Here is a 24,038-nt window from a genome sequence, read left to right as displayed (position 1 = left end):
ACTATCCACAATAATCGTATAATTATTGTGTGCATGTAACCATACTCATTGTGATCTGTATCAGAAACTGGGCTGGAAATCAAGGGGAATGCAGAGACCACAGCTTTGACTTATTTTAATTTACAAAGTTAAATGACAAAGTCCTAAATTAGCCTTGAGTTTTTTCATATTGACTGTAGTGTTTTTTGGATTAACTGTATTAACTTTTCTTTTCGTAAAGATAATTTAGCCAAGTGCATTCTGTCTTGGGTTTTTGTTTCACTGCTTAGGCGTTTGACGCCTTTGGCTGAGAATGATGGCTTGTGTAATCTTATGACCACACCATGTCTGATCTTATAATGACAAAATGTGTTATTGTTTCAATTCTATTCTGTAGAGCTAAGTTCTCTAAAGAATCATATTGGGGATATGTAATTCCTAAGGAACACACCATGTTCAATTTCATAGTGGTATGACACAGTGTTATGAGAATTTTGTTATCATTGTTCATAAACTTCAATTAATCTACTCTGTCTGCAACCCAGAGTTTGTAAGATTCTGTTTGAATGAAGCAGACAAGAGTCCCAGCTTACAAAAATCTAAGTGTTTATTCACGAGAACGTTCTGAAGTCTATTATACAAAGACATCCATTTTATAGCTGCGCACATACTTCGGCACAAACAGTAGGTATCCTACGCACATACTTCCACACAAACAGTAGGTATGCTACGCACATACTTCCACACAAACAGTAGGTATCCTACGCACATACTTCCACACAAACAGTAGGTATCCTACGCACATACTTCCACACAAACAGTAGGTATGCTACGCACATACTTCCACACAAACAGTAGGTATCCTACGCACATACTTCCACACAAACAGTAGGTATCCTACGCACATACTTCCACACAAACAGTAGGTATCCTACGCACATACTTCTCACCACTGTATCACTACCCAGCCGACAGTTCCATTCCCCCGAGATTAGGGAGACCTTGAGAAGTACTCCTTATGCCCTCATAAATTCCTCAGAGGCCTAGCCAGGTCGGTCCAAACACAGTTTTACTGTTCTCTGTATCTTTCTTCGGCCCCCACATACAAGTTCAAATCCTGAGCTAAGCCTTGCTCAGACAGTCTGTGTTTTTCCACTATACAGATACATTGTTTAACCTAATTCTGACTAAAACTACACACATCATCAGATTATAATTTTATGATTCTAATAAATTTCCTACAATTATAAGGTTTCAGAGTGGAATTATTTAATCATTATCTGTCAACATTTAAATTATATTATCACACAGCTCTAATGAATTTGGCATAATTGGCTCAAGGTGAGGGAGCAATTGTCATTTGAGAGAATGGAGAAAGACTATTCTGTAGAGGTAAGGTTTGACAACTGATATTTAAAATGCTTTGCACATTCTCAACATGGACCTTATCAATCAAAACATGTTTCAAGGGTGAAAGTTTTCCACAGCATTGCATATTATGGGGCAGCCTAGTGGTTAGAGTGTTTGACTAGTAACCAGAAGGTAGCCTAGTGGTAGCCTAAGGTTGCAAGTTCAAATCCCTGAGCTGACAAGGTACAAATCTTTTGTTCTGCCCCTGAACAGGCAGTTAACCCACTGTTTCTAGGCCGTCATTGAAAATAAGAATTTGTTCTTAACTGACTTGCTAATAAAGGTACAATTTTTAAAAATTTAATCCACAGCGTGGAGATCTACAAGATATTAGACTAATAGTTCCCGTTGTAATTGGTACATTTGTCCTGTCCCCTCCACTCCACCAAGGACCTTACCATAGACTTTAGAGATGGTGCTGCACTTGGAGCAAGTCGTAATGGCATGCATGAACCACATGTGATGTTGGGTTCGAAGAGTCACCCTGACCCATGGAGCCAGAGGAGAGATGTAAGAAGAAAGGTGATACCTTTGACCCTTCGTCAATTCATATTTCCTCAATTCTCCCCATCCTTCTCAAAAGCCATTAGAAAAGGTTATAGGGGAGGGCCTCCATCACTTTGCAATAATGTAGCTATGTTTTTCATTTTACTGTAGCAGCACAACTGAATCAATGCAAATTGTGCTCCCTCCCCAGGTAGCTGTGGTCAGGCCCAAAAACCGAACAGTGGCAGGTGGAGAGCATGGGACTATAGTCCCCCAGAGGTTGCAAGTCCTACATCAGGCCGAACCTATCCAGGAACATCCTCCTGTTGACGTAATTCTCTGTTTTTAACCACAGCTACAAATTTAAAGTAAATACATTTTAGCTTTATTTTATTTAAAGGGACAGCTTCCTGGACTATAATGCACTTTCAATGAAGAATCTGTGTCTGGGAAACCACCCCTAAAAATGTTTCTTAAATTGTGTATATTATTATTATATATTATATATTAGTGTACCTTAGGTGCTAGTACAATTCAATAGAAGACCTGAAGGGGTGAAAGTAGGGTACTGGTAATTTACCAGGTATTTATCTTGAAAGACAGGTACAGTGGGGCAAAAAAAGTATTTAGTCAGCCACCAATTGTGCAAGTTCTCCCACTTAAAAAGATGAGAGGCCTGTAATTTTCATCATAGGGACACTTCAACTATGACAGACAAAATGAGAAAAAAAATCCAGAAAATCACATTGTAGGATTTTTAATGAATTTATTTGCAAATGATGGTGGAAAATAAATAAGTATAGTAATAAGTCTCCTCATTGGTTTATAGAAGCAGGTACCCGCTTGCCATCTCATTGGTTATACCCAAGTGGGTGATTGAAAGACGAACTTTGTTTGGTAATACTAATGAAAGTATAGATGGATCACCATATAAATTCAAAGATGAAAAAGCCTGGAAGGAGGAGAGAAGACTAGAAACGATTCGGTTGGCCGTTTTATGTGTGGATTAATTGTCGGAGTAGAGGTCCTTGTGCATTTCAGGTAAAATAACAACTCAATGTTTATATCCCAGGACAAATTAGCTAGCAACAGCAAGCTAGCTAAATTGCCATACATGTTTAAAGGTTTTCGACCTGTCCCCAAATTCATGTAATTGGTTCAGAGTTTGTTTTGATATTTTAACCTTCGTGTCGTGATCGCGTTTGGTGTAGGGGGACAGAATACATTTATGCAGGTTTAGGTTCGGTGTAAGAGCATTCCAAACCTGAATTGTACAACATTTGGACATTATTCTTTAATCAAGCTCGGTCAAATTGGTTGTTGATCATTGCTAGACAAACATTTTCAGGTCTTGCCTAGATTTAAGTCAAAACTAACTTGGTAAGCAACTCCAGTTTAGATTTGGCCTTCTGTTTTAGGTAATTGTCCTGTTGAAAGGTGAATTCATCTCTCAGTGTCTGGTGGAAAGCAGACTGTACTAGGTTGACCTTTAGGATTTTGCCTGTGGTGGGGTTACACCTAAATTTATTTAGGCTTGCCATATCAAAAAGGGGTTGAATATTGATTTCAGACATTCCAGCTTTTCATTTAAGCAATATGTCAAAACAAATTCCACATTAACATTTTGGGGTATTGTGTATAGGTCAGTGACAAAAAAAATCTAAATTTAATCAATTCAAAATTCAGTTTTTAAAACAAAACGTGGAAAAAGTCAAGGTGTGAATACTTTCTAAATACACTTTCATTTGGGTCCATATGCCCTGATACCTTTTCTTGTGAGAATAACTAATTCATGGGACATGAAGAGTGAAGATAGCTATGATGCCTTAAATATTTAACACCTTTGTCTCCGTTTGTTCTAGAAAAATAAAGTTACTATGCCATTGCTTCTGTTCTGTGCCAAAAGGTGCATGCTCCCACCCAAGCGAAAATACACCAAGCCCGTGGTTAGCAGTTGCTGAAACCCCATATGTAGAAGCACTCTGAGAGCACGTCATTAGTTATCACAGCTACACAGTTATAAACCCCGCGCATTTCTACCAAAATAATTTAGTCAAATCTGACTAAATATAACCATATGCCTAACCTAAATTTGAAATTAAGATAAACTAATTTGTTTGAATTATTTAGTCAGTTTTGACTTTGTGGCTGAGGTAACTAGTGACCACACACTCGCATCTACAGTCAAGTAAGTAGCCGCCATTTTCATTATCCGGACAGGAGCCTGACCTAACCTTATGCCGGGAATCGTAGTTTTTAATTTTTGTAAACACCCTGAAATCAGACAAAATCAGCAACGTGCACATTGGTGAACTATCTAATGGTAAGTATTTACATGGTGTTAACTGGTGAATTCACGCGGATAGGTGACTTTTTTTGTTCTGGCTGTATTTTTAAAACAATGTGGAAAGTGGTTAGCTAGCTAAGTAACGTTCAACGTTACTCCTAAGAGTCCTACTCGACATTTTGAAAATGAATTCCAGGGTTGGCTAGCTATTTTGCGCCTGGAGACCAGGCCGGCGCCAATGGAGTAGATCCACCAGCGACGCGGAAGCGGTGAGACATTGCAAACTTGAAACGCATGACAAAGGTTAATTAACGTTTTACTAGCTAACGTTAACTTGTTATTCGCTTTAGCTAGTAACCGGTTATGTAGAACTATGACTAGCATTGGCTACACGGCGTGGATGTCTCGCATGGGCTGGTTAACGGGATTGCAAACACTGAAGTCTTAACATAGTTAGTTAGCTAAGTCGTTAACATTTAACTGACATTCAAGCATTTCTTGGCAACTATTTTAACCAGCGTTAATTGTTTCCATGTACGTTACAGTAACGTTTTCTAACGTAGTTAAGTTGCACTGGCTGGCTTGTTTAACAATGCATTGGAAGCTAATTAAGTAGCAGACCGTAAGAGCTTCGCCAGAAAAAAATATCGTTGTGCACAAAAGCACGTGTAACGTTAACTACAGTAAGTAACTAGCTGGTTCTACTCGAATTGGTAGTCCAACAAATCAAACCAAATGTTAGTTAGCTAACTGAATGTAGTTAATGGTAAACCAATGACTCCTAATTCAGTTAAGTATCAATATGTTCAGTATAATGCCTGGCTGGTGTCCTGACAAATTGTTCAGGCCCTATAGTAGCTAGCTAAAACAAGACCATCGACGTAACATAACTGATGGCTTTTATCATAACGTTAGCTATTTGTCTTCATGTAGTAGTGTGTACCTGTGTAGTACCTGTGTAGTACCTGTGCACTAAACTTGACAGGACAATGAATTAAATGCTTATTTGCATGCAATGTGGCCTGGAAACCTAACGTTGAATTACATTGAATTCTATGTTGGACAGAAATTAGCTTTTGAATCAGTTTCGAACGTTGAATAAAATTATATTTTAACATACTTTACCGGTTGGTATTTTTGCCATTAGGAATGTATAATTACATCAACTTTTCAGAGCGCTGGTAGTGCATTCAGATTCTAGAGGCTAAAGAAACGCACACCTATTTAGGCGAGGTGCTGGCTAGGGGAGTGGAACACTTTTTAAAAATTAAGGAGAGCCTCGCAATCTAGGAGCTCAGATGCAAAAATATTTATGGCTAACGTTTCGACAGACAAGCTGTCTTCATCAGTGTATAGTGACAACACTGCGGGATGAGTCATATATTGTCAAAAGACACACAGGTCTGTAATAATGGCTGGGCGTGGCCTGATATCATTGGTTAATTTTCATACTAAAATAGCATACAAAAAACAGAAATGGATAGATAGTGTACGATCATAGATACAATTTGGCTACATAAGCCTGCAAACATTTACAATAGCATAATCACAAGAATGGCTTCAGATAAAAGTCTACGTTGAGACCGAAGGGAGCAAGGGTCTTTTAAATTTAAAGATCCAAGCAGCCTTTCGTTTTAACAATAAATTGTCGAGGTCACCCCCTTTCCTTGGGAGGGTGACATGTTCGATGCCAATATAAAGTAGAGACGAAATCGAGTGGTTTTCTTCCAAAAAAGTGGGCCGCAACTGGGTAAATCCAGCTTTTGCGCCTAATGGTGCTACGATGCTCCAAGATATGTACTTTTAATTTGCACTTTGTTTTACCCACATCATTTTTTACTACAGGGACAAGTTATAAGATAAATAACTGCCTTAGTGGAGCACGTGATAACACCTTTGGTTGGGATCGGTTTCCCTGTTTGGGGGTGTTTGAAGGATCTACATTTATAAGTGCCATTACATTGAGCACAGCCATTACACGTGTAGTTTCCATCCAGTAAGGGAGCAAATACACGTTGTGCAGGGATATCTTGGGGTGGTAAATCAGAGTTTACCAGTTGATCTCTGAGGTTTCTGCCCTGCGAGAATATGGGGGCAGAAACCACATTACTGATACTATCATCGGATCTTAACCTCTTGCTCCTTCCTACCTGACACGCAGGCGTCCCATCTAGACATCTGGAAATGCAAATGCGCTACGCTAAATGCTAATAGTACTAGTTAAAACTCAAACGTTCATTAAAATACACATGCATGGTGTTGAATTAAAGCTACACTCGTTGTGAATCCAGGCAACAAGTCAGATTTTTAAAATGCTTTTCGGCGAAAGCATGAGAAGCTATTATCTGATAGCATGTAACACCCCAAAAGACCCGCAGGGGACGTAAACAAAATAATTAGCATAGTCGTCGCTACACAAACCGCACAAATAAAATATAAAACATTCATTACCTTTGACCATCTTCTTTGTTGGCACTCCTAGATGTCCCAAAATCACTATTGGGTCTTTTTTTCCGATTAAATCGGTCCATATATAGCCTAGATATCGATCTATGAAGACTGTGTGATAAATGAAAAAAAATAGCGTCTTGTAACGTCATTTTTTTTTTATTAAAAAAGTTGACGATAAACTTTCACAAAACACTTCGAAATACTTTTGTAATGCAACTTTAGGTATTAGTAAACGTTAATAAGCGATCAAATTGATCACGAGGCAAAGTATATTCTTTAGCTGTCCGTCTGGAAATAATGTCCGGGTAAATCTCAACCAAAATATCCGGTCGGAGGCTTGAACAAATGGCTTGTCTCTTCTTCGTTTGACCAAGAAACAAAGCCTAGGCAAATGACAAGACTGTTGACATCGTGTGGAAGATGTAGGTATTGCAACCTCAGCCCCATTTATTGTGGTTCGCCTTTATCAATGGGTTGAAGTGGCGGATGGATATATATTTCCATTTTCAGTGATCAGATTTTCCTGCGCTTTTTGATGAAACGCACATTCTGTTATAGTCACAGCTGTGATTTAACCAGTTTTATAAACGTCTGAGTGTTTTCTATCCACACATACTAATCATATGCATATACTATATTCCTGGCATGAGCAGCAGGGCGCTGAAATGTTGCGCGATTTTTATACAGAATGTTCGAAAAAGTAGGGGGTAGGAGTAACAGGTTAATGTGCCAATATTTGTGAACGATTCCCTCAATTTGTTCAGAGCATTTTGAATTAGAGGTCGACCGATAACAATCGGAAATCGGTATTGTTGGACACCGATTTGGCCGATATGTTTTTTGCGTGTTTTTGTTACACCTTTTTATTTAATCTTTATATAACTAGGCAAGTCAGTTAAGAACACATTCTTATTTTCATTGATGGCCTAGTAATGGTGGGTTAACTGTCTTGTTCAGGGGCAGAAGGACAGATTTCTACCTTGTCAGCTCGGGGATTCGATTTTGCAACCTTACAGGTAACAGTCCAGCGCACTAACCACCTGCCTCTCATTGCACTCCACGAGGAGCCTGCCTGTTACGCGAATGCAGTAAGCCAAGGTAAGTTGCTAGCTATCATTAAACTTATCTTAGAAAATCAATCATAATCACTAGTTAACTACACATGGTTGATGATATTACTAGTTTATCTAGCGTGTCCTGCGTTGCATATAATCAATGCGGTGTGTATTCGCGAAAAAGGACTGGCCTTGCTCCAATGTGTACCTAACCATAAACACCAATGCCTTTCTTAACCTCTTTGGGATCGTTCGGCACGCTATCGTCCCACCTCGCCAACAGCCAGTGAAATTGAAGGGCGCCAAATTCAAAACATAAATCTCATAATTACAAGTATTTTACACCATTTTAAAGATACACTTCTCATTAATCCAACCACAGTGTCTGATTTCAAAAAGGCTTTTCGGCGAAAGCAGAACATATCATTATGTTAGGTCAGCAACTAGTCACAGAAAGCATTCAGCCATTTTCCAACCAAAGAGTTCACAAAAAGCATAAATATAGATAAAATGAATCACTAACCTTTGACGATCTTCATCAGATGACACTCCCAGGACTCAATGTTACACAATACGTGTGTGTTTTGTTCGATCAATTTCATATTTTTATCCAAAAACCTCAGTTTACATTGGCGCCATGTTCAGAACTGCCTCCAAAACATCCGGAGAAACTGCAGAGAGCCACATCAAATAACATAAATACTCATCATTAACTTTGATGAAAGATGCATGTTTTTACATAGAATTAAAGATAAACTTGTTCTTAATGCAACCGCTGTGTCAGATTTCAAAAAAGCTTTACGGCAAAGCACAATATTCAATAATCTGAGAACAGCGTTCTGCCACAAAAGTAAGCCATACAGTTACCTGCCAAATTGTGGAGTCAACAAAAGTCATAAATAGCATTATAATTCTTCACTTACCTTTGCTGGTCTTTGTTGGAATGCACTTCCACAAGAAATGTTCGTTTTGTTCGATTACGTCCATATTTATGTCCAAATACCTCCGTTTTGTTCGCGTGTTTAGTTCACTATTCTAAAGGCACAATGTGCAAGTGCAAAATCCAGACATAGTCAAGAGTTCCATTACAGTTTGTAGAAACATGTCAAACGATGTTTACAATCAATCCTTCGGGTCTTTTTATAATAAATCTTCAATAATATTCCAACCGGACAATAGCGTATTCATTACAGAGGAAAAAGAAGGAACGGTGTGACCGTGCAGTAAACAACTGATTGGCCTCAGCCTAGTCCACTTGTTGAAACGGCTCTTATTCGACACCCTTCCACAATAGAAGCCTCAAATAACTTTCTAAAGACTGTTGACATCTGCTGGAAGCCTTGGGAAGTGCAATCTGGCCCCATAGACACAGCATATTGGATAGGCAATCACTTAAATGGAACTACAAACCTCAGATTTCCCACTTCCGGGTTGGATTTGTCTCAGGTTTTTGCCTGCCATATGAGTTTGGTTTTACTCAGACATCATTCAAACAGTTTTAGAAACTTCAGTGTTTTCTATCCAATACTACTAATAGTTTTAGCATGTGGGACAGAGTAGCAGGCAGTTTACTCTGGGCACTTTATTCATCCAAGCTACTCAATACTGCCCCCCTGTCACCAAGAAGTTAAAATCAATACACAGAAGTATATATTTTGAAACCTGCATATTTAGCTAAAAGAAATCCAAGTTAGCAGGCAATATTAACCAGGTGAAATTGTGTCACTTCTCTTGCATTCATTGCACGCAGAGTCAGGGAATATGCAACAGTTTGGCCTGCCTAAATTGCCAGAATTTTACGTAATTATGACATAACATTGAAGGTTGTGCAATGTAACAGGAATATTTAGACTTATGGATGCCACTCCTTAGATAAAATACGGGACTGTTCTGTATTTCACTGAAAGAATAAACGTCTTGTTTTCGAGATGATAGTTTCTGGATTTGACCATATTAATGTCCTAAGGCTCGTATTTCTGTGTGTTATTATGTTATAACTAAGTCTATGATTTGATAGAGCAGTGAGCAATGGTAGGCACCAGCAGGCTCGTAAGCATTTATTCAAACAGCACTTTTGTGCGTTTTGCCAGCAGCTCGTCGCTGTGCTTCAAGCATTGCGCTGTTTATGACTTCAAGCCCATCAACTCCTGAGCTTAGGCTGGTGTAACCGATGTGAAATGGCTAGCTATTTAGCAGGGTGCGCGCTAATAGCATTTCAAACGTCACTCGCTCTGAGACTTGGAGTAGTTATTCCCCTTGCTCTGCATGGGTAAGGGTAACGCTGTTTCGAGGGTGGCTGTCGACGTGTTCCTAGTTCGAGCCCAGGTAGGGGCGAGGAGAGGGACGGAAGCTATACTGTACCTATAAGAACATCCAATAGTCAAAGGTATATGAAATATAAATGGTATAGAGAGAAATAGTCCTATAAATACTATATACAACCTAAAACCTCTTACCTGGGAATATTGAAGTCTCATGTTAAAAGGAACCACCAGCTTTCATATGTTCTCAGCAAGGAACTTAAACGTTAGCTTTCTTACATGGCACATATCGCACTTTTACTTCTCCAAAACTTTGTTTTTGCATTATTTAAGTCAAATTGAACGTTTCATTTTATTTGAGGATTAATTGATTTTATTGATGTATTATATTAAGTGTTCATTCAGTTGTTGTAATTGTCATTATTACAATTACATTTTAACAAATCGGCCAATTTAATCGGCAGCGGCTTTTTTGTGTGTCCTCCAATAATCGGTATAAGTGTTGAAAAATCATAATCGGTCAACCTCTACTTTGAATAGCGGGTAGTTAGAACGCAAGAATGCTTATTTTTGCAAGACTGACCTTGAAAAAGGTTGTTTTGTTTTGAATTTTCTGAGTGGCATTATTTGACCATGACCATTTTTGTACCCCCTCCCCTTGAATTTTCTTTGCGTCTCAGCCATATTTCTGTCAATCTGGTTGTTTTTTACAAATTCTTTTGATTCGACAGAATTGGCTGTAGGGCAAACTGTCTTTCAAGGGAAGTAAGTGGGTGACAACTATCAGCCCTCAACAAACTTACGATCGGTAGGTTTCCTGTAAAGATCAGTGTATAGAACATGATCTTCACACAAGATCAGAAGATCAAGAAAACTAATTTGACATGTATCAGATTGCATAGTAAATCTCAGATGCTCAGAACAGGAGTTAAGAAAAGCATGGAACGCCTGGAGCTGTTTTGCATCACCGCTCCACAGAACAAAAATATTATCAATATACCGTTTCCAAATACTGATGTTAGGCAAGAAAACATTTTTGAGAGGATTGAAAATAGACTGTTTCGCCATGTAACCCACATACAAATTAGCATAGTTAGGAGCCATGGGGGATCCCATAGCAGTACCATTAGTCTGAAATGAAGAAATCATTCACCTGAAAGCTTGCGCACAATATAAAAGATATATGCAGGAGATGCATGCATACTTGTCGAGCTCGTTTACATGGTTCTGTGCATGCTTCAGAGATCTGAACACTACCCGCACTTTACAGAGTTGATGTAATTGTACATTCCTGTGAATAGATTGTCTCACATTGCTGCCGCCAAAAGGATCAACTGCACAGACAAACGGTAAAGTACGTTAAAATATCATTTTATTAAACACTCTGGCTTGTAGAGGGAGGAAACTTTCCTGAGTCAAACACTAATTTCTGCCCGACATAATATTCAATGCAATTCAACTTCGGATTTCCAGGCAAGCAATGATGATATGCCTGAAAGTTATGTTTTGCTTATTTGAATTGGCTAAGTGCAGTCGGTGCTTAACTGTTATTGGAACAGTCATTCAAATAATTTTACTCATCATTGCATTAAACAGATGGCGACCGATCAGACAACTGATCATGTAAATGGGAATGGTACAGAGGAACCAATAGACATAACTGAAGTGGACAAAACTACAGCTGAGGTTATCCATTCAGACAATTTCCAGACTTTATTAGATGCTGGTTTACCACAGAAAGTTGCAGAAAAACTAGATGCAATTTACATAGCAGGTAAGTGCATGTTAAGCATAACCTAACTGTTTTTTGTCGTCATGTTCTTCCTTTTTTAGTTTGTATTTCTATTAGAAACTTTTATTTATTTACCTTAGCAACTTTGTGTGATATATTTACAAACTAAGCTATCCCCACCATAACAAAGAACTGTGAATTTGATTCCATTGTGTTTGGGTTGAGTTGACGAGCTTTGCTATGGCTAACACTAATTCTGCTAATAGGTTATGCATGTATAAACTACACATTTGCACATCCAGCCCAAAGCGGGAGCTTTAAAATATGCTTTGTAGTTGCCAACCAAAGTTCCGGAGCATGTCTTTATTTAAGGATGGGGGTGTTGTGTTGTCTTGATATGGTCTCCGGGGGGGGCAAAATAAAAGCGTAGTGGGGGTGTTCAGATGTCTGAATTGACTTGTGCATGTACAGCTGACCTGGTTCATGCAGTAGGATTAATGCTTTGGGTGTGGGTGCTGTTAGCAAGATACTTTTCCCTCCTTTGATTAGCTTGTTCGTGTGCATTTCCTTGGTTTCTGTAAGCATAAATCATTATTCTTCATATTTTATAATGTACAACTAGCCTGTCTGGTTACTATTTCTAGCAATGTTGACAATTTTGGGGGGTTTTGTTTGTCCACATGATGATCTCTATACTCAAATACTGGAGCAACTCAACATTGCTGTGATGGTTTACCGCTAAGATCTGATTGGACATAATCACATGAGTTCTTTGTGATTTCATTGGCAAACAGTGGTTATATTTGAAATGTCACCCTTCTACAGGCTTGGTATCGCACAGTGACCTAGATGAAAGGGCTATTGAAGCATTGAAAGAATTTAACGAAGAAGGTGCTCTACAAGTCCTGCTTGAATTTAAGGAAAGTGATCTGTCACACGTGCAAGTAAGTGGCCACTGCGTTACACTTAATTGAGGATGATTTAATGAAACGCAGGGAGTACTAAAAGCTTCAACTTTCCTTTTCAGAACAAAAGTGCCTTCCTCTGTGGAGTAATGAAGACTTATAGACAGAGGGAGAAGCAAGGAACCAAAGTTTTAGATTCCACGAAAGGACCAGATGAGGCGAAAATAAAAGTATGTCAACACCGGGAATGAAGTTTACTCTTTGTAGAGATGAAGGCATGCCTCTTTTCCAATATTCTGGCATAGCCAATTGTAAGAGTCTTGCTCATTTGTTGGCAGACTTGATCTTGACTTAGCTCGTCTGAGTATTATACCAATGTTACAAAAGTCTGTCAGTTTAGGCTACGCGGTCACATTTTTTGCATAGCTGATTTATTGTGGTTGTGTGAAAATCAAGCGGTGTCTGTGTGTGGTTACAGCAATATTAAATATTTTTATTTTGATAATGACAGGCTCTGCTTGATAGAACCATCTATACACTTGATGTGACAACGGGTCAGCGGAAGTATGGAGGCCCCCCCCCAGAGTCTGTGTATTCAGGTGCTCAACCCACTATTGGAACAGAGGTAAAAAAAAAAAAAAATCATTTTAGAATAAGACCATCAAATGTCGACAAATCTCTGTTTGGCCTTATGATGACGTTTGTAATTCTGGAGTGACTCTTGTTGCACTGAGAGCTTACCGCTAAGATCTGACTGGGCCAAATTGTAAAAAATTCCCATAAATATTTCACATTTCCAGAACTGACCACTTTCTTAGCTGCTCACATGTTTTTTCATGACCTCCCTTTGCAGATATTTGTTGGGAAAATTCCTCGAGACTTGTTTGAGGATGAGCTGGTGCCCCTCTTTGAGAAGGCGGGACCTATCTGGGATCTACGTCTAATGATGGACCCCCTGAGTGGCTTGAACAGGGGTTACGCCTTTGTCACCTTCTGCACTAAAGAGGCTGCCTCGGAGGCTGTAAACCTGGTCAGTGTCTCCCCATGCTTCCAGTTATAGTCTGTCTCTTCAGCCTTATCAGTCAGTTTGGAAGTATGAACTTTGGCATAGTCTGTGCCATGGCTGTTTCATATTTATCCTTGTCACACTGGTTGATGAGTTCCTCTTTCCCCAGTGTAATAATCATGAAATACGCCCCGGCAAACACATTGGAGTGTGTATATCTGTTGCCAATAACCGGCTGTTTGTCGGCTCCATCCCCAAGAGTAAAACAAAAGAACAGATTGTGGAGGAGTTTGCTAAAGTCACAGGTAAGAAAGATCTTTGTTGATTGGTGAGATGGGTACTTTTCATTTGATTTTGTCAATGACATGTATTGTAGTTGTAACTAAATACATGATCACATTTTGCTCAAACCTCGCTTAACATTTTCTATTTCTAACAGAGGGTCTTAATGATGTCATACTGTACCATCAGCCAGATGACAAAAAGAAGAACAGAGGTTTTTGCTTTTTGGAATACGAGGACCATAAAACTGCTGCTCAGGCCAGACGCAGGCTAATGAGTGGCAAGGTGAAAGTGTGGGGGAACGTGGTTACTGTGGAATGGGCAGACCCCATCGAGGACCCAGATCCAGAGGTTATGGCCAAGGTAAGTGATCTGCTGACTACAAAGTGATGAAACACTGGAGAAACAAGGTGTTATGTCCCAAAGGGCAACCTATTCCCTATATAGTGCACTGCTTTTGACCAGGGCCCTTTGGACCTGCTCAACAGTAGTGCACTATATACAGTGCCTTCAGAAAGTATTCATACCCCCCTCGACTTATTGCACATTTTGTTACAGCCTGAATTCAAAATGGATTAAATAGATTTCTCACCCATCTGCACACAATACCCCATAATGACAAAGTGAAAACACATTTTCAGAAATGTTTGCAAATTTATTGAAAATTAAAGCCGTTATCACATTTACATATGTAGTCGCACCCATGTAAGAAACACATGTTAGAATCACCTTTGGCACAGATTTACAGCTGAGAGTTTTTCTGGGTAAGTCTCTTAAGAGCTTTGCACACATGGATTGTACAATATTTGCACATTATTCTTTTTAATATTCTTCAAGCTCTGTCAAGTTGGTTGATCATTGCTGGACAGCCATTTTCAAGTCTTGTCATAGATTTTCAAGCTGGTTTTACGTCAAAACTGTAAGCAACACTGGAGATTTTCATTTGATATATTTCCAACCTGAAGTCTCGCTTTATAGGCTTGCAGTTGATGCTTGATCAACCTTTGATGTCTTTAATTTAACAAAATACAACCACTAGTCTTTAAGTGGGTGCAGATCACACTGATGCCTGTGTGTAACCCATGTAGTTGAAGTTATGATGTCATAAGGTGAATGCACCAATTTGTAAGTCGCTCTGGATAAGAGCGTCTGCTAAATGACTTAAATGTAAATGTAAGTTCTTAACACGTTTCATTGTGCATTTCAACCCACAGGTCAAAGTTTTGTTTGTCCGAAACCTTGCGAACAGTGTTACGGAAGAAATACTTGAAAACTCCTTCGGCCAGTTTGGTAAACTGGAGCGAGTGAAGAAGCTGAAAGATTACGCCTTCGTTCATTTTGATGAGAGGGACGCTGCAGTCAAGGTACTTTATATTGAGTGGTAATATAATGAGAGAACACTGTGGTAAGTAAATACATTGTGTACAGTGTAATTGTATGATGACTGTAGTTTGCCATCTCCACAGGCGTTGGCTCAAATGAATGGCAAAGTTCTGGAAGGAGAGCACATTGACATAGTTTTTGCAAAGCCCCCTGATCAGAAGAGGAAGGAACGCAAAGCTCAGAGACAAGCAGCCAGAACAAACATGTAAGACATGGCTTTACAAAATATATTTTTTTGTGCTCCACTTTTCAAGGCCCAATTTTAAGTTGGTGCATGACTGACTCTAAAGCCTTGTTTACACTGAAGGCCCTCATGTTCAAATCCGTTTTGTTTTTCAAATCCGTTTTGGAGTACTGACTGTCAAAATGGCAAGGTACAAGTGACCAAATCAGATTTGTGGGTGTTCAGATGGCAGTTATTTGCTGACATGGCTATGCTAGTTGTCATAGTAATGATGGGTGTGTGTGCAGTGATGTAGGCTGATTGGTGGTGCTTGTGCTTCCTATCAATCAGAAGTTATGTAGCAGGCTAAGGTAACAACCATGCCTGCCATGGATGTTTCCCAGTTGCTTTGAAAGTTCAAATAGTGTCGTAGTGTAATAACACTTAAAGCCTTTTAAAATGAGTCCTTTTTGGCGAGCCACAGCAGGTAGCTGTGTAGCTGTTTGTCTTTCTAGCACATTCACTCATTTGTTTGTAAACCATTAACAAGCAAGTTACCAACAGTTTGATCTTGTCAAACTGTCAACAGAGCAGCTAACAGGCAACAATATATGCCTAATAACAGTCTAAAAAAAACATTTGGGGGGCAAATAAATCATATTTTACCATTCAGAAAAGTCACATGGCCAGGAATCAGATTTGCACCTACGAAGGTGGTTTCAAATAAAAGTTTATTTGTCAGGTGCGCCGAATACAACGGATGTAGACCTTACAGTGAAATTCTTACTTACAGGCTCTAACCAACAGTGTAAAAACGGTATTAGGTGAACAATAGATAAGTAAAGAAATAAAAACAACAGTAAAAAGGCAGTGTAAAATAACAGTAGCGAGGCTACATACAGACACCGGTTAGTCGGGCTGATTGAGGTAGTATGTACATGTAGATATGGTTAAAGTGACTATGCATATATGATAAACAGAGAGTAGCGTAAAAGAGGGGTTGGCGTGGCGGGTGGTGGGTGGCAAGACACAATGCAGATAGCCCGGTTAGCCAATGTACGGGGGCACTGGTTGGTCGGGCCAATTGAGGTAGTATGTACATGAATGTATATACATGAAGGTTTGAAATGTGTTTGAATTATCTGATTTCATGTGATTTTTGGCTGTTCAGACTGCAGGAAAAGTAACCGATTCTAATGGGATTCTAATTGAGTCACTTTAAGCTGCCAGTGTGAACAAGGCTTTCGTGATCAAATCAGAACAATGAGTCCATGTGTGTTCAGTGCCTTGAACATTTTTGCCAGGTTCTGCTTGTTTCTCCCATAGGTATGATGATGATTATTATTACAACTACGGCCCCCCTCAGTTGCCCCCTCCCACAAGAGGCGGCCGGGGTAGGGGAGGTTATTCTTACCCACCCGACTATTATGGCTACGATGATTACGACGATTATTATGGTTATGATTATCCCAACTACCGCGGGGGATACGACTATGACTACGACTACTACGGCTATGATGACTTTCAGGCTCCCGCTAGAGGAAGAGGTGGCAGAGGTGCACGGGGGGCATCCCCAGCCAGAGGTAGGCCAGGTGCTCCCAGGGGAAGAGGTGGCTTTTCCCCGCGTGGTGGTCCAGGATCAAGCAGAGGAGGTGTGCAACAGAGAGGCCGCGGCGGGGTACGTGGTGTGAGGGGTGACCACAGTGGAAATGTAGGAGGAAAGCGCAAAGCTGATGGGTACAATCAGCCAGATTCCAAGCGGTGCCAAACCAATAATCAGAACTGGGGCTCTCAACCCATTGCTCAGCAACCGCTCCAAGGTGGTGATCATTCTGGTAACTATGGTTACAAATCTGACAACCAGGAGTTTTATCAGGATTATTTTGGGCAACAGTGGAAGTAGAACATTAGGGCTTTAATTCCAAATCCTTTTTTAGACTTTATCTGATTGGCCCTAAATCCATATGGTTGCCTCACTTTTTTTCCCAATTTGGTGACATCTGGCAAGATTTCTTGTATATATTTTAATAATCTGCTTGTACTTGAACAGTAGTCACACTTCCAACCGTTTTTGACTAACTGGTTTTTATTTTTTCAAAGTTGATTAATGCGATTTCCATAATCAGGTTTAAAGATTTAAAAATGTGCAATCATGTGATCCAGCTATTTTATTTGGCTGTAGTTTTATGTATGTTTTTAGTGACTCCATGTTTTAAGTAGCTAACAGCAACTAAACGTATGTCTCCTAAACATGTACCTACTTAAAACAAATGAAACTACAATTTGTATGTTACAGAAGATAATGCTAGGAAATGGCGTGTCTTGTAAAAAAGAAGAAAAAAAAGACTAGTCCTATTTATTGGGCTTTACATTTTGGCTTGTATTTTTTTTTGCTATTTGTCTGCTTTAATAAACATACACGCAGAAGTGTACAAAACCTCAAATTGTGTTTCAAATTCATGTTTCGGAAAATTCTCTCTTCAAATTGCCTTCAAATTTAAGGCTCCTTGTGGAAGAAAATAAATAAAGGTTTGCTTATGTTTGCCACATGCAGCAACTTCACTTTGGCATGCCATAAAAAATGTTATCACTTATTTCAGTAGTTGGCATATTCCACAATTCAAGTATTAAGTATGTGTAGAGACATACTCCATTTGAGTTGTTTTTTAAATTCCGTATCTCGAACATTCTCAATTTAGATTTCACAATTTCGTAGCCCAAATTAAATGGATTCCCGTTTTAAAGAAATGTCATAAAGTGGAGTCTTTCTCCGATGGCCAGTTCAAATGTATCCCTTTGGCTATTAAGAAATTAGTCTGTGAAGATGTTCTTGTCCCCGAAGGCTCTACATAGTCATTGGTAGCCTTAACACTGATCTTACGTGTTTCTCAATCAAATTAAGCAGCGATGGGAATAATTGGCATGCATCAACTGTCTGTACGTAGTGCTTGTAGTTTGGACATAACCACCAATCTTTCCATATCCCAACCACTTGACCCTGGTTACCTTTTAAAATAACACAGCAAGGCCACTGTTCTGCTCTACCTTTTCCTGATGGCATAGCCTTGTTGCATGTGAAGTTGAAGGGTGTAGAGGTCTTGGTGAATGTTTAGAAACCCCTTTGCTTTTTCCTTACTCAAGTTAATTTGCTTGTCTTTAATGTGCATTGGACTGTGTTCTGTAGTTACTTGTGGGTAGCTAGCTGGATGTTATGTGGTCATCTGTTGTGATCTATCTTCTAATTGCATCCTTTTGTTACCTGACTAGCAGGGAAAAGTGGTCGAGGCCGGTCCTGACCTGTCACTATGAAGACTGAGCTGCTATGTGGGGTTATACTGGAAGCTGCCAATTGAAGTGATGGTAAGGTCAACTCAATGGTCCAATGATATTCCAACTTTACAGGAGCATATCTGCCAAATTAGAAGATAATCAAAAGGGCAAACTCAAGACACTTGTTGCTTGGACTTTTTAGACCGTTGCTGCAAATAGAGTTTTCACACCTCTGAAAACCTCTCAAAGTTAACGATCCAGATCATATTCTGCGCATGTTATTTTATGCACACTTTGTAGCTGCTGCTTACACTCCCGTTTTTCTTTTTACTCACCCTCTTCTGGACCATGCTGATGTAGCCTATGACTTTCTCATATTTCTGAACAGCTGAAATAACCCCAAAGTGATTTGATCTAACGTTCCCCCAAAATATATTAAGGCTATGACAACCATTGTCTGTTGTAACGGATATTGCAGTTGCACAAGCAGGAAGCAGTCCATACACATTCATTCCATTGGAGAAAAAACAGTCGCGGGGGGAGACACTACTACTACTACTTTGACTGCCTGTCTGCCTCCTGCTTAGCCAATGCTTGTGATGAGAAAATAACATTAAATCGCTAATTAGACTGCGTCTCTGTGTCTTGCTTGTGTTTCATATGCTGCCTAAATAGCTGCATAGAACTACAACTCCCCACTTGAGTTTTGCTTTGGGGCAAAAGATTATCTGCGTTTCAACCACACCCAGACCCTACTAACTACTATTTTGCTTTTCAATGATAATGCAAGTACCGCACGAGTACGCGTCCTAGATGTTCCAACTCTGGACAGGTGAGCATGTATTTTAACCCGTTAACCAGTGTCTGACAATGGGCGAGTGTTTTGCATCGCCAGGCGCTCTATTATTGCTTGTGTCGTTTTGTCAACTACTGCTTAGACTGCCTACTATTTGTCATAATCTTCATAGTATACTGCCATATCAATGATTGCTGGAAAAAATAACTAGCCAATGTTTGCGATGAGAAATTAACATTAAATCACTATTTTGACTGTGTGTCTTGCTCGTGTTTGATATTCTTGCTGCATTTTAACTCTGCAGCTAAAAAGAACATGGACTTGCTAGACTGCTTATGTTTGCAACAGACAACTGTTCCAACCGACACAGTTTGTACAAAGCATGATGGCTGCATGTAACGCCACCTCCTGAAAAGAATTACATTAAGTCACGCTTGAGGCATGGAAAGCATAGTTTGAACATGTTGACCATATCTTAAGTATAGACTAAAAAAAATGTATGTATGTATATAGTGTAGGCTACAACATTAAGTGGAAGCAGCAGTGGAACACTGAGCAGACACTACTGTGGGCAGCAAGTTTAGTAAAAAAATAAATACTGCACATGTGCAGAAAGCTCATTATCCACGGCAAGTGTGGTTCCAGAAAATCCAAAACCACAGCCATGCCATTGTTATTATAAGCTTGCCACCTACCCCATGTCTCCAAAGAATATGCCATTTTAAAATTACTATTGAAGATGTTGTGTTCCCAGTGGAATGTTCATCCCGAAATGTAGTAATTCCTTTTACACTTTGTCTAAGTTTGAAGTGGCTCAGAGGAGCTTGACACCAATGTATATTTTGATGAATAATGCAGCTTTACGATGGAATAGACCTATTTAATTCTGTTTTGATTTTGATTGGTTTTAATATAATGTTTAGGAGGGTTTTTTAGGTTTAACCAACTGGCATAATGGTCAGGCATTCCAGGAAAGTGGTTATTTTCAGAACTTGTCTTTAAAGGGTCGGTTAAATACCTCTGTACAGAGGATCAAACTGCCCTGTCTACTTTTAAAGTATGGAAACGTAATTGATGAAAGCAGGGCTTGTTCCATGTAGTTTGTTTATTATAGGTGCTGCATGCTCTTATTCTAACACTGCCAACAGTCAAGCTGAGCATGTTAAATAATCTCATATAATGAGCGAATGAAGGAACAAACCTTGCTTTCATATGGTTTGAACTGCATTGGCTATGTGCTTATTCATATAATGTAGTTATAGGTTGTATAATAGTTTAGGAAAATGGTACTTCTTGTAAAAGCTTGAAGGAAAGACATGTTTTTTTCAGAAGCATTGCAGTGTCTCTTCTTTCTGGGATAGGATAGTAAGTATTTTGTATATGATCCATTCCTTTTGGTTGCCTGGAAACCCAATGTAGCATTATATGCCATTCAACATTGGGTTTTCAGGCAACCCATTTGGAAAGTTGCATACACATTTAAGTTTAAGAGACATCAGTCTACTTTGTGTACATACATTTGCCTAATCATGATGTACAACATGAATGTCGATCCGACATCTATGAGCTGCCTTATTGTCACATATGTGACAAGTGTCTTGAATCTGCATCATGTTGAGCATGTAATTTAGTATCGGAGTTAGCTGGATATTATTTGGTATATCCAGTTAAAATGGGATACTGCATCTTAAATAAAATAAAAATGTGTTTCCTGGATTGCATAAAGGAGACAACTTAATCAGGTTTTGTACACAGTTGACTCTGAAAAGCTGTTACCAGTTTAAACAGTTTTTGGTGGCTAACAATTGTTTTTGCATTCTTGCAAATGGTTTTATACTGTAAAGTGAGGCGCGTGTAACTTATTTTAAAAATAAAAGTCTTGATTTTCAGCACTGTCTTACAATATAAAAATATATTTGATCAATTTATGACTATTCGTCCAACATAGTTGTATATATTTAAATGTAGATGTTATGGAATAACGCAAACAATTCAACATTCTGCTTTGTGCACCACACCTTGGTATGGAATTTACGGCAATGGTATGAATTTAATTTCACTAAAGTTCGTGTTACTTTCAAACATACTATTTAGTTTAGGAAATGAAATAGTTTATGATTATGAATAACAAGCAATTACCAGTTGAGACTACAATACTAAAGATCTTCCAGTAGCTTCGCCTATCCCTCCCTCTCTGGTCTACTGGCACTTCCTGTGGTGAGGATTAGAACAGGAAGTGACGACCATCGGATTAAGGAAACTCGATCTGTCAAGGAAATCACAATACTTTCTGAAATGGGAAATAACAAAAGTGCGAACCATAATTAAAAGGAAGATCTATCGTTGAAGAAATTAGAAAACAATGTGAACCCTGAACAAAATTATGACATGGTTCGCTGTTTGAAGTACTAATTGATGGGATTATATTGTGTATTAGTAAATAGCTAAAGTCGCGAGCCTTCCTTGTTAACTTTAGCGTACGCATCAAACGTTATATAACGTTAGAGCTAGCTAGTACATTTTTAGCTGGTGTTATGGGTCACTTGTTTAGGGTGTCCATCTAGCTTTTTAATGTTTACTTCAACAGACCCATTGTAAAATGGAACGTATTCGCGTTTATTTGGAGAATCTGAAGCAAGGACTGCAAATTGATGTCCTGAGGGAAGTTGGACGTCAATATCCTGTCTTTTGCTTTCTTCTGGTTTTCATGCTTTCATCAACTATACTTCTTAATAGGTAGGTTTTGTGGACATACAATGGATATTTGTTCATGTGGGATGTTAAATGTCATTTGAAGTACCTGTAGTTAAAGTTATCTTGCTCATTCTGGAGTGTCAGGAAAAGTTAGTTCAGCACACTGTCTAAACTCATAATTTCAGAATGTTTCTTTTTTTTTTAGTTCCGGTATTAATAACCAGACGTCTAGCTATATGTGTCTGACCAGGATTTTCTTCCAGGTATCTCCACATTCTGATGGTGTTTTGGTCCTTCCTGGCTGGAGTGATTACATTCTATTGCTCCCTCGGCACAGAATCACTCCTGCCCAACATCCTCTTCACCATGAAGCCCAAGAACAAAGTAAGTTGAATGTTAAATACACAAATACCAGTAGTTTTGGGCAATGCAGTATCACTCCAGTGGTGAAGTGACTCAGTTGCTTAACTTTTCTAATGGGTCAGTTCCCATTTGTCAGCAGGATATCCAAAAGTAAGTTTTGTAGCTTTAGGATCTCCCTCTATTTCTACAGCAGCAGGAGCAACAGGAGCTGTTTCCATTGGGACACAGCTGTGCAGTGTGTGGGAAAGTAAAGTGCAAACGTCACAGGTATGTCAGCACACTAGTGATGTTGAGGTTGACTCATAACCCGCAGTCCCTGTATGTTAAGGGTCATTAAATATTGTGTAAGTAAAGGGTGGGTCGCGGCAAGGTTTTATAAAGAGAAAAAAACGCATAAATCCATATTGTATAATTATTGTACAATTCATCTCTATCGGCTACATTGAGGTTTGCTACATTGATGTTTTTCTTGATTTATTTTTATTTGGTGTTAGGCCCAAAAGCCAAATACACTCCAATTGCCAAAACTTTTCTGCCCAAATTCCCAAAAGCATAACGTTGATCCACTGAGGCAAAGAGGACTTTGTCACAGTTTAATTCAATAACGAAAGCTGCGAAATGGAGAGTTGAAAATAAAGAGAAGGGTGCATCAGAACAATAGCCTAATGTATTGGACAGTCACAAGACCGGGTCATCAAATATGGCACATGAAAGGAACTGTACTGTTCAGATGGGTTGAAAATACATACACAACACTGTGTAAACTTCAGAACAACTGCAAACCCACCTAGAAATCTCCATCAAAGTTGGAATCATGTAGTAACCCAAAAAGTGTTAAAACAAATTAAAATATATTTGAGATTCTTCAAAGTAGCCACCCTTTGCCTTGATGACAGCTTTGCACACTCTTGGTATTCTCTCAACCAGCTTCACCTGTAATGCTTTTCAAACAGTCTTGAAGGAGTTCCCATATATGCTGAGTAATTCTTGGCTGCTTTTCCTTCACTCTGCGGTCCAACTCATCCCAAACCATCTCAATTGGGTTTAGGTCGGGTGATTGTGGAGGCCAAGTCATCTGATGCAACACTCCATCCCTCTCCTTCTTGGTCAAATAGCCTGTATAAAGCCTGGAGGTGTGTTGGGTCATGTCCTGTTGAAAAACAAATTATAGTCCCACTAAGCGCAAACCAGATGGGATGGCGTATTGCTGCAGAATGCTTTTACCATGCTGGTTAAGTGTGACTTGAATTCTAAATAAATCAGAGTGTCTCCAGCAAAGCACCCTCACACCATTACACCTCCTCTATGCTTCACGGTGGGAACCACACATCTGGAGATCATCCATTCACCAACTCTGTGTCTCACAAAGACACGGCGGTTGGAACCAAAAATCTCTAATGTGGACTCATCAGACCAAAAGACAGATTTCCACCGGTCTTATGTCCATTTATTGTGTTTCTTGGTGACCTTTGGTAGTGGTTTCTTTGCAGCAATTTGACCATGAAGGCCTGATTC

General features: G+C 39.2%; 2 protein-coding genes across 19 annotated transcripts in view; both read left to right on the top strand.

The window, feature by feature from the left end:
- The first annotated feature begins 4,034 nt into the window (after window positions 1-4,034).
- Window positions 4,035-22,544, top strand: LOC118386707 (heterogeneous nuclear ribonucleoprotein Q-like). Of its 17 annotated transcripts, none has more exons than XM_052523398.1 (14): window positions 4,035-4,198; window positions 4,359-4,431; window positions 7,571-7,629; window positions 11,231-11,278; window positions 11,526-11,703; window positions 12,487-12,605; window positions 12,689-12,796; window positions 13,078-13,191; window positions 13,420-13,596; window positions 13,742-13,877; window positions 14,012-14,217; window positions 15,069-15,218; window positions 15,321-15,442; window positions 16,727-17,844. In XM_052523398.1, the coding sequence occupies exons 5-14, from the start codon at window positions 11,526-11,528 to the stop codon at window positions 17,301-17,303; spliced, it is 1,887 nt and encodes a 628-aa protein (XP_052379358.1). In that variant the 5' UTR covers window positions 4,035-4,198; window positions 4,359-4,431; window positions 7,571-7,629; window positions 11,231-11,278; the 3' UTR covers window positions 17,304-17,844. The 17 variants fall into 17 exon arrangements, 12 of the variants coding, with proteins under 12 accessions (XP_052379358.1, XP_052379357.1, XP_035630348.1 ...); XM_052523397.1 differs by having other exon boundaries at window positions 7,571-7,711; XR_004826276.2 differs by lacking the exons at window positions 4,359-4,431; window positions 7,571-7,629 and adding exons at window positions 18,668-18,760; window positions 22,424-22,544 and having other exon boundaries at window positions 4,039-4,198; window positions 16,727-17,078.
- LOC118386706 (sorting nexin-14-like) overlaps window positions 21,695-24,038 on the top strand; it is a 26,001-nt gene continuing 23,657 nt past the window's right edge. For both annotated transcript variants that reach the window (XM_035774450.2, XM_035774449.2), the window contains exons 1-4: window positions 21,695-21,857; window positions 22,054-22,202; window positions 22,424-22,544; window positions 22,714-22,790. In XM_035774450.2, coding sequence (XP_035630343.2) covers window positions 21,855-21,857; window positions 22,054-22,202; window positions 22,424-22,544; window positions 22,714-22,790 — 350 coding nt within the window. In that variant the 5' untranslated portion in view covers window positions 21,695-21,854. The remainder of the gene's footprint in view (window positions 21,858-22,053; window positions 22,203-22,423; window positions 22,545-22,713; window positions 22,791-24,038) is intronic.

Source organism: Oncorhynchus keta, chromosome 8 (genome assembly GCF_023373465.1).
Source record: "Oncorhynchus keta strain PuntledgeMale-10-30-2019 chromosome 8, Oket_V2, whole genome shotgun sequence".
Taxonomy (NCBI): Eukaryota; Metazoa; Chordata; class Actinopteri; order Salmoniformes; family Salmonidae; genus Oncorhynchus; species Oncorhynchus keta.
Note: the sequence above shows the minus strand (reverse complement) of the source record. Positions and strands in the feature narration are given on the sequence as shown.

Bases quoted from the DNA above. Each gene is read 5' to 3' on its own strand.
- LOC118386707 (XM_035774451.2), top strand. The intron at 12,797-13,077 runs GTATGTCAACAC...TGATAATGACAG, and splicing joins CAGATGAGGCGAAAATAAAA to GCTCTGCTTGATAGAACCAT. The intron at 13,192-13,419 runs GTAAAAAAAAAA...CTCCCTTTGCAG, and splicing joins AACCCACTATTGGAACAGAG to ATATTTGTTGGGAAAATTCC.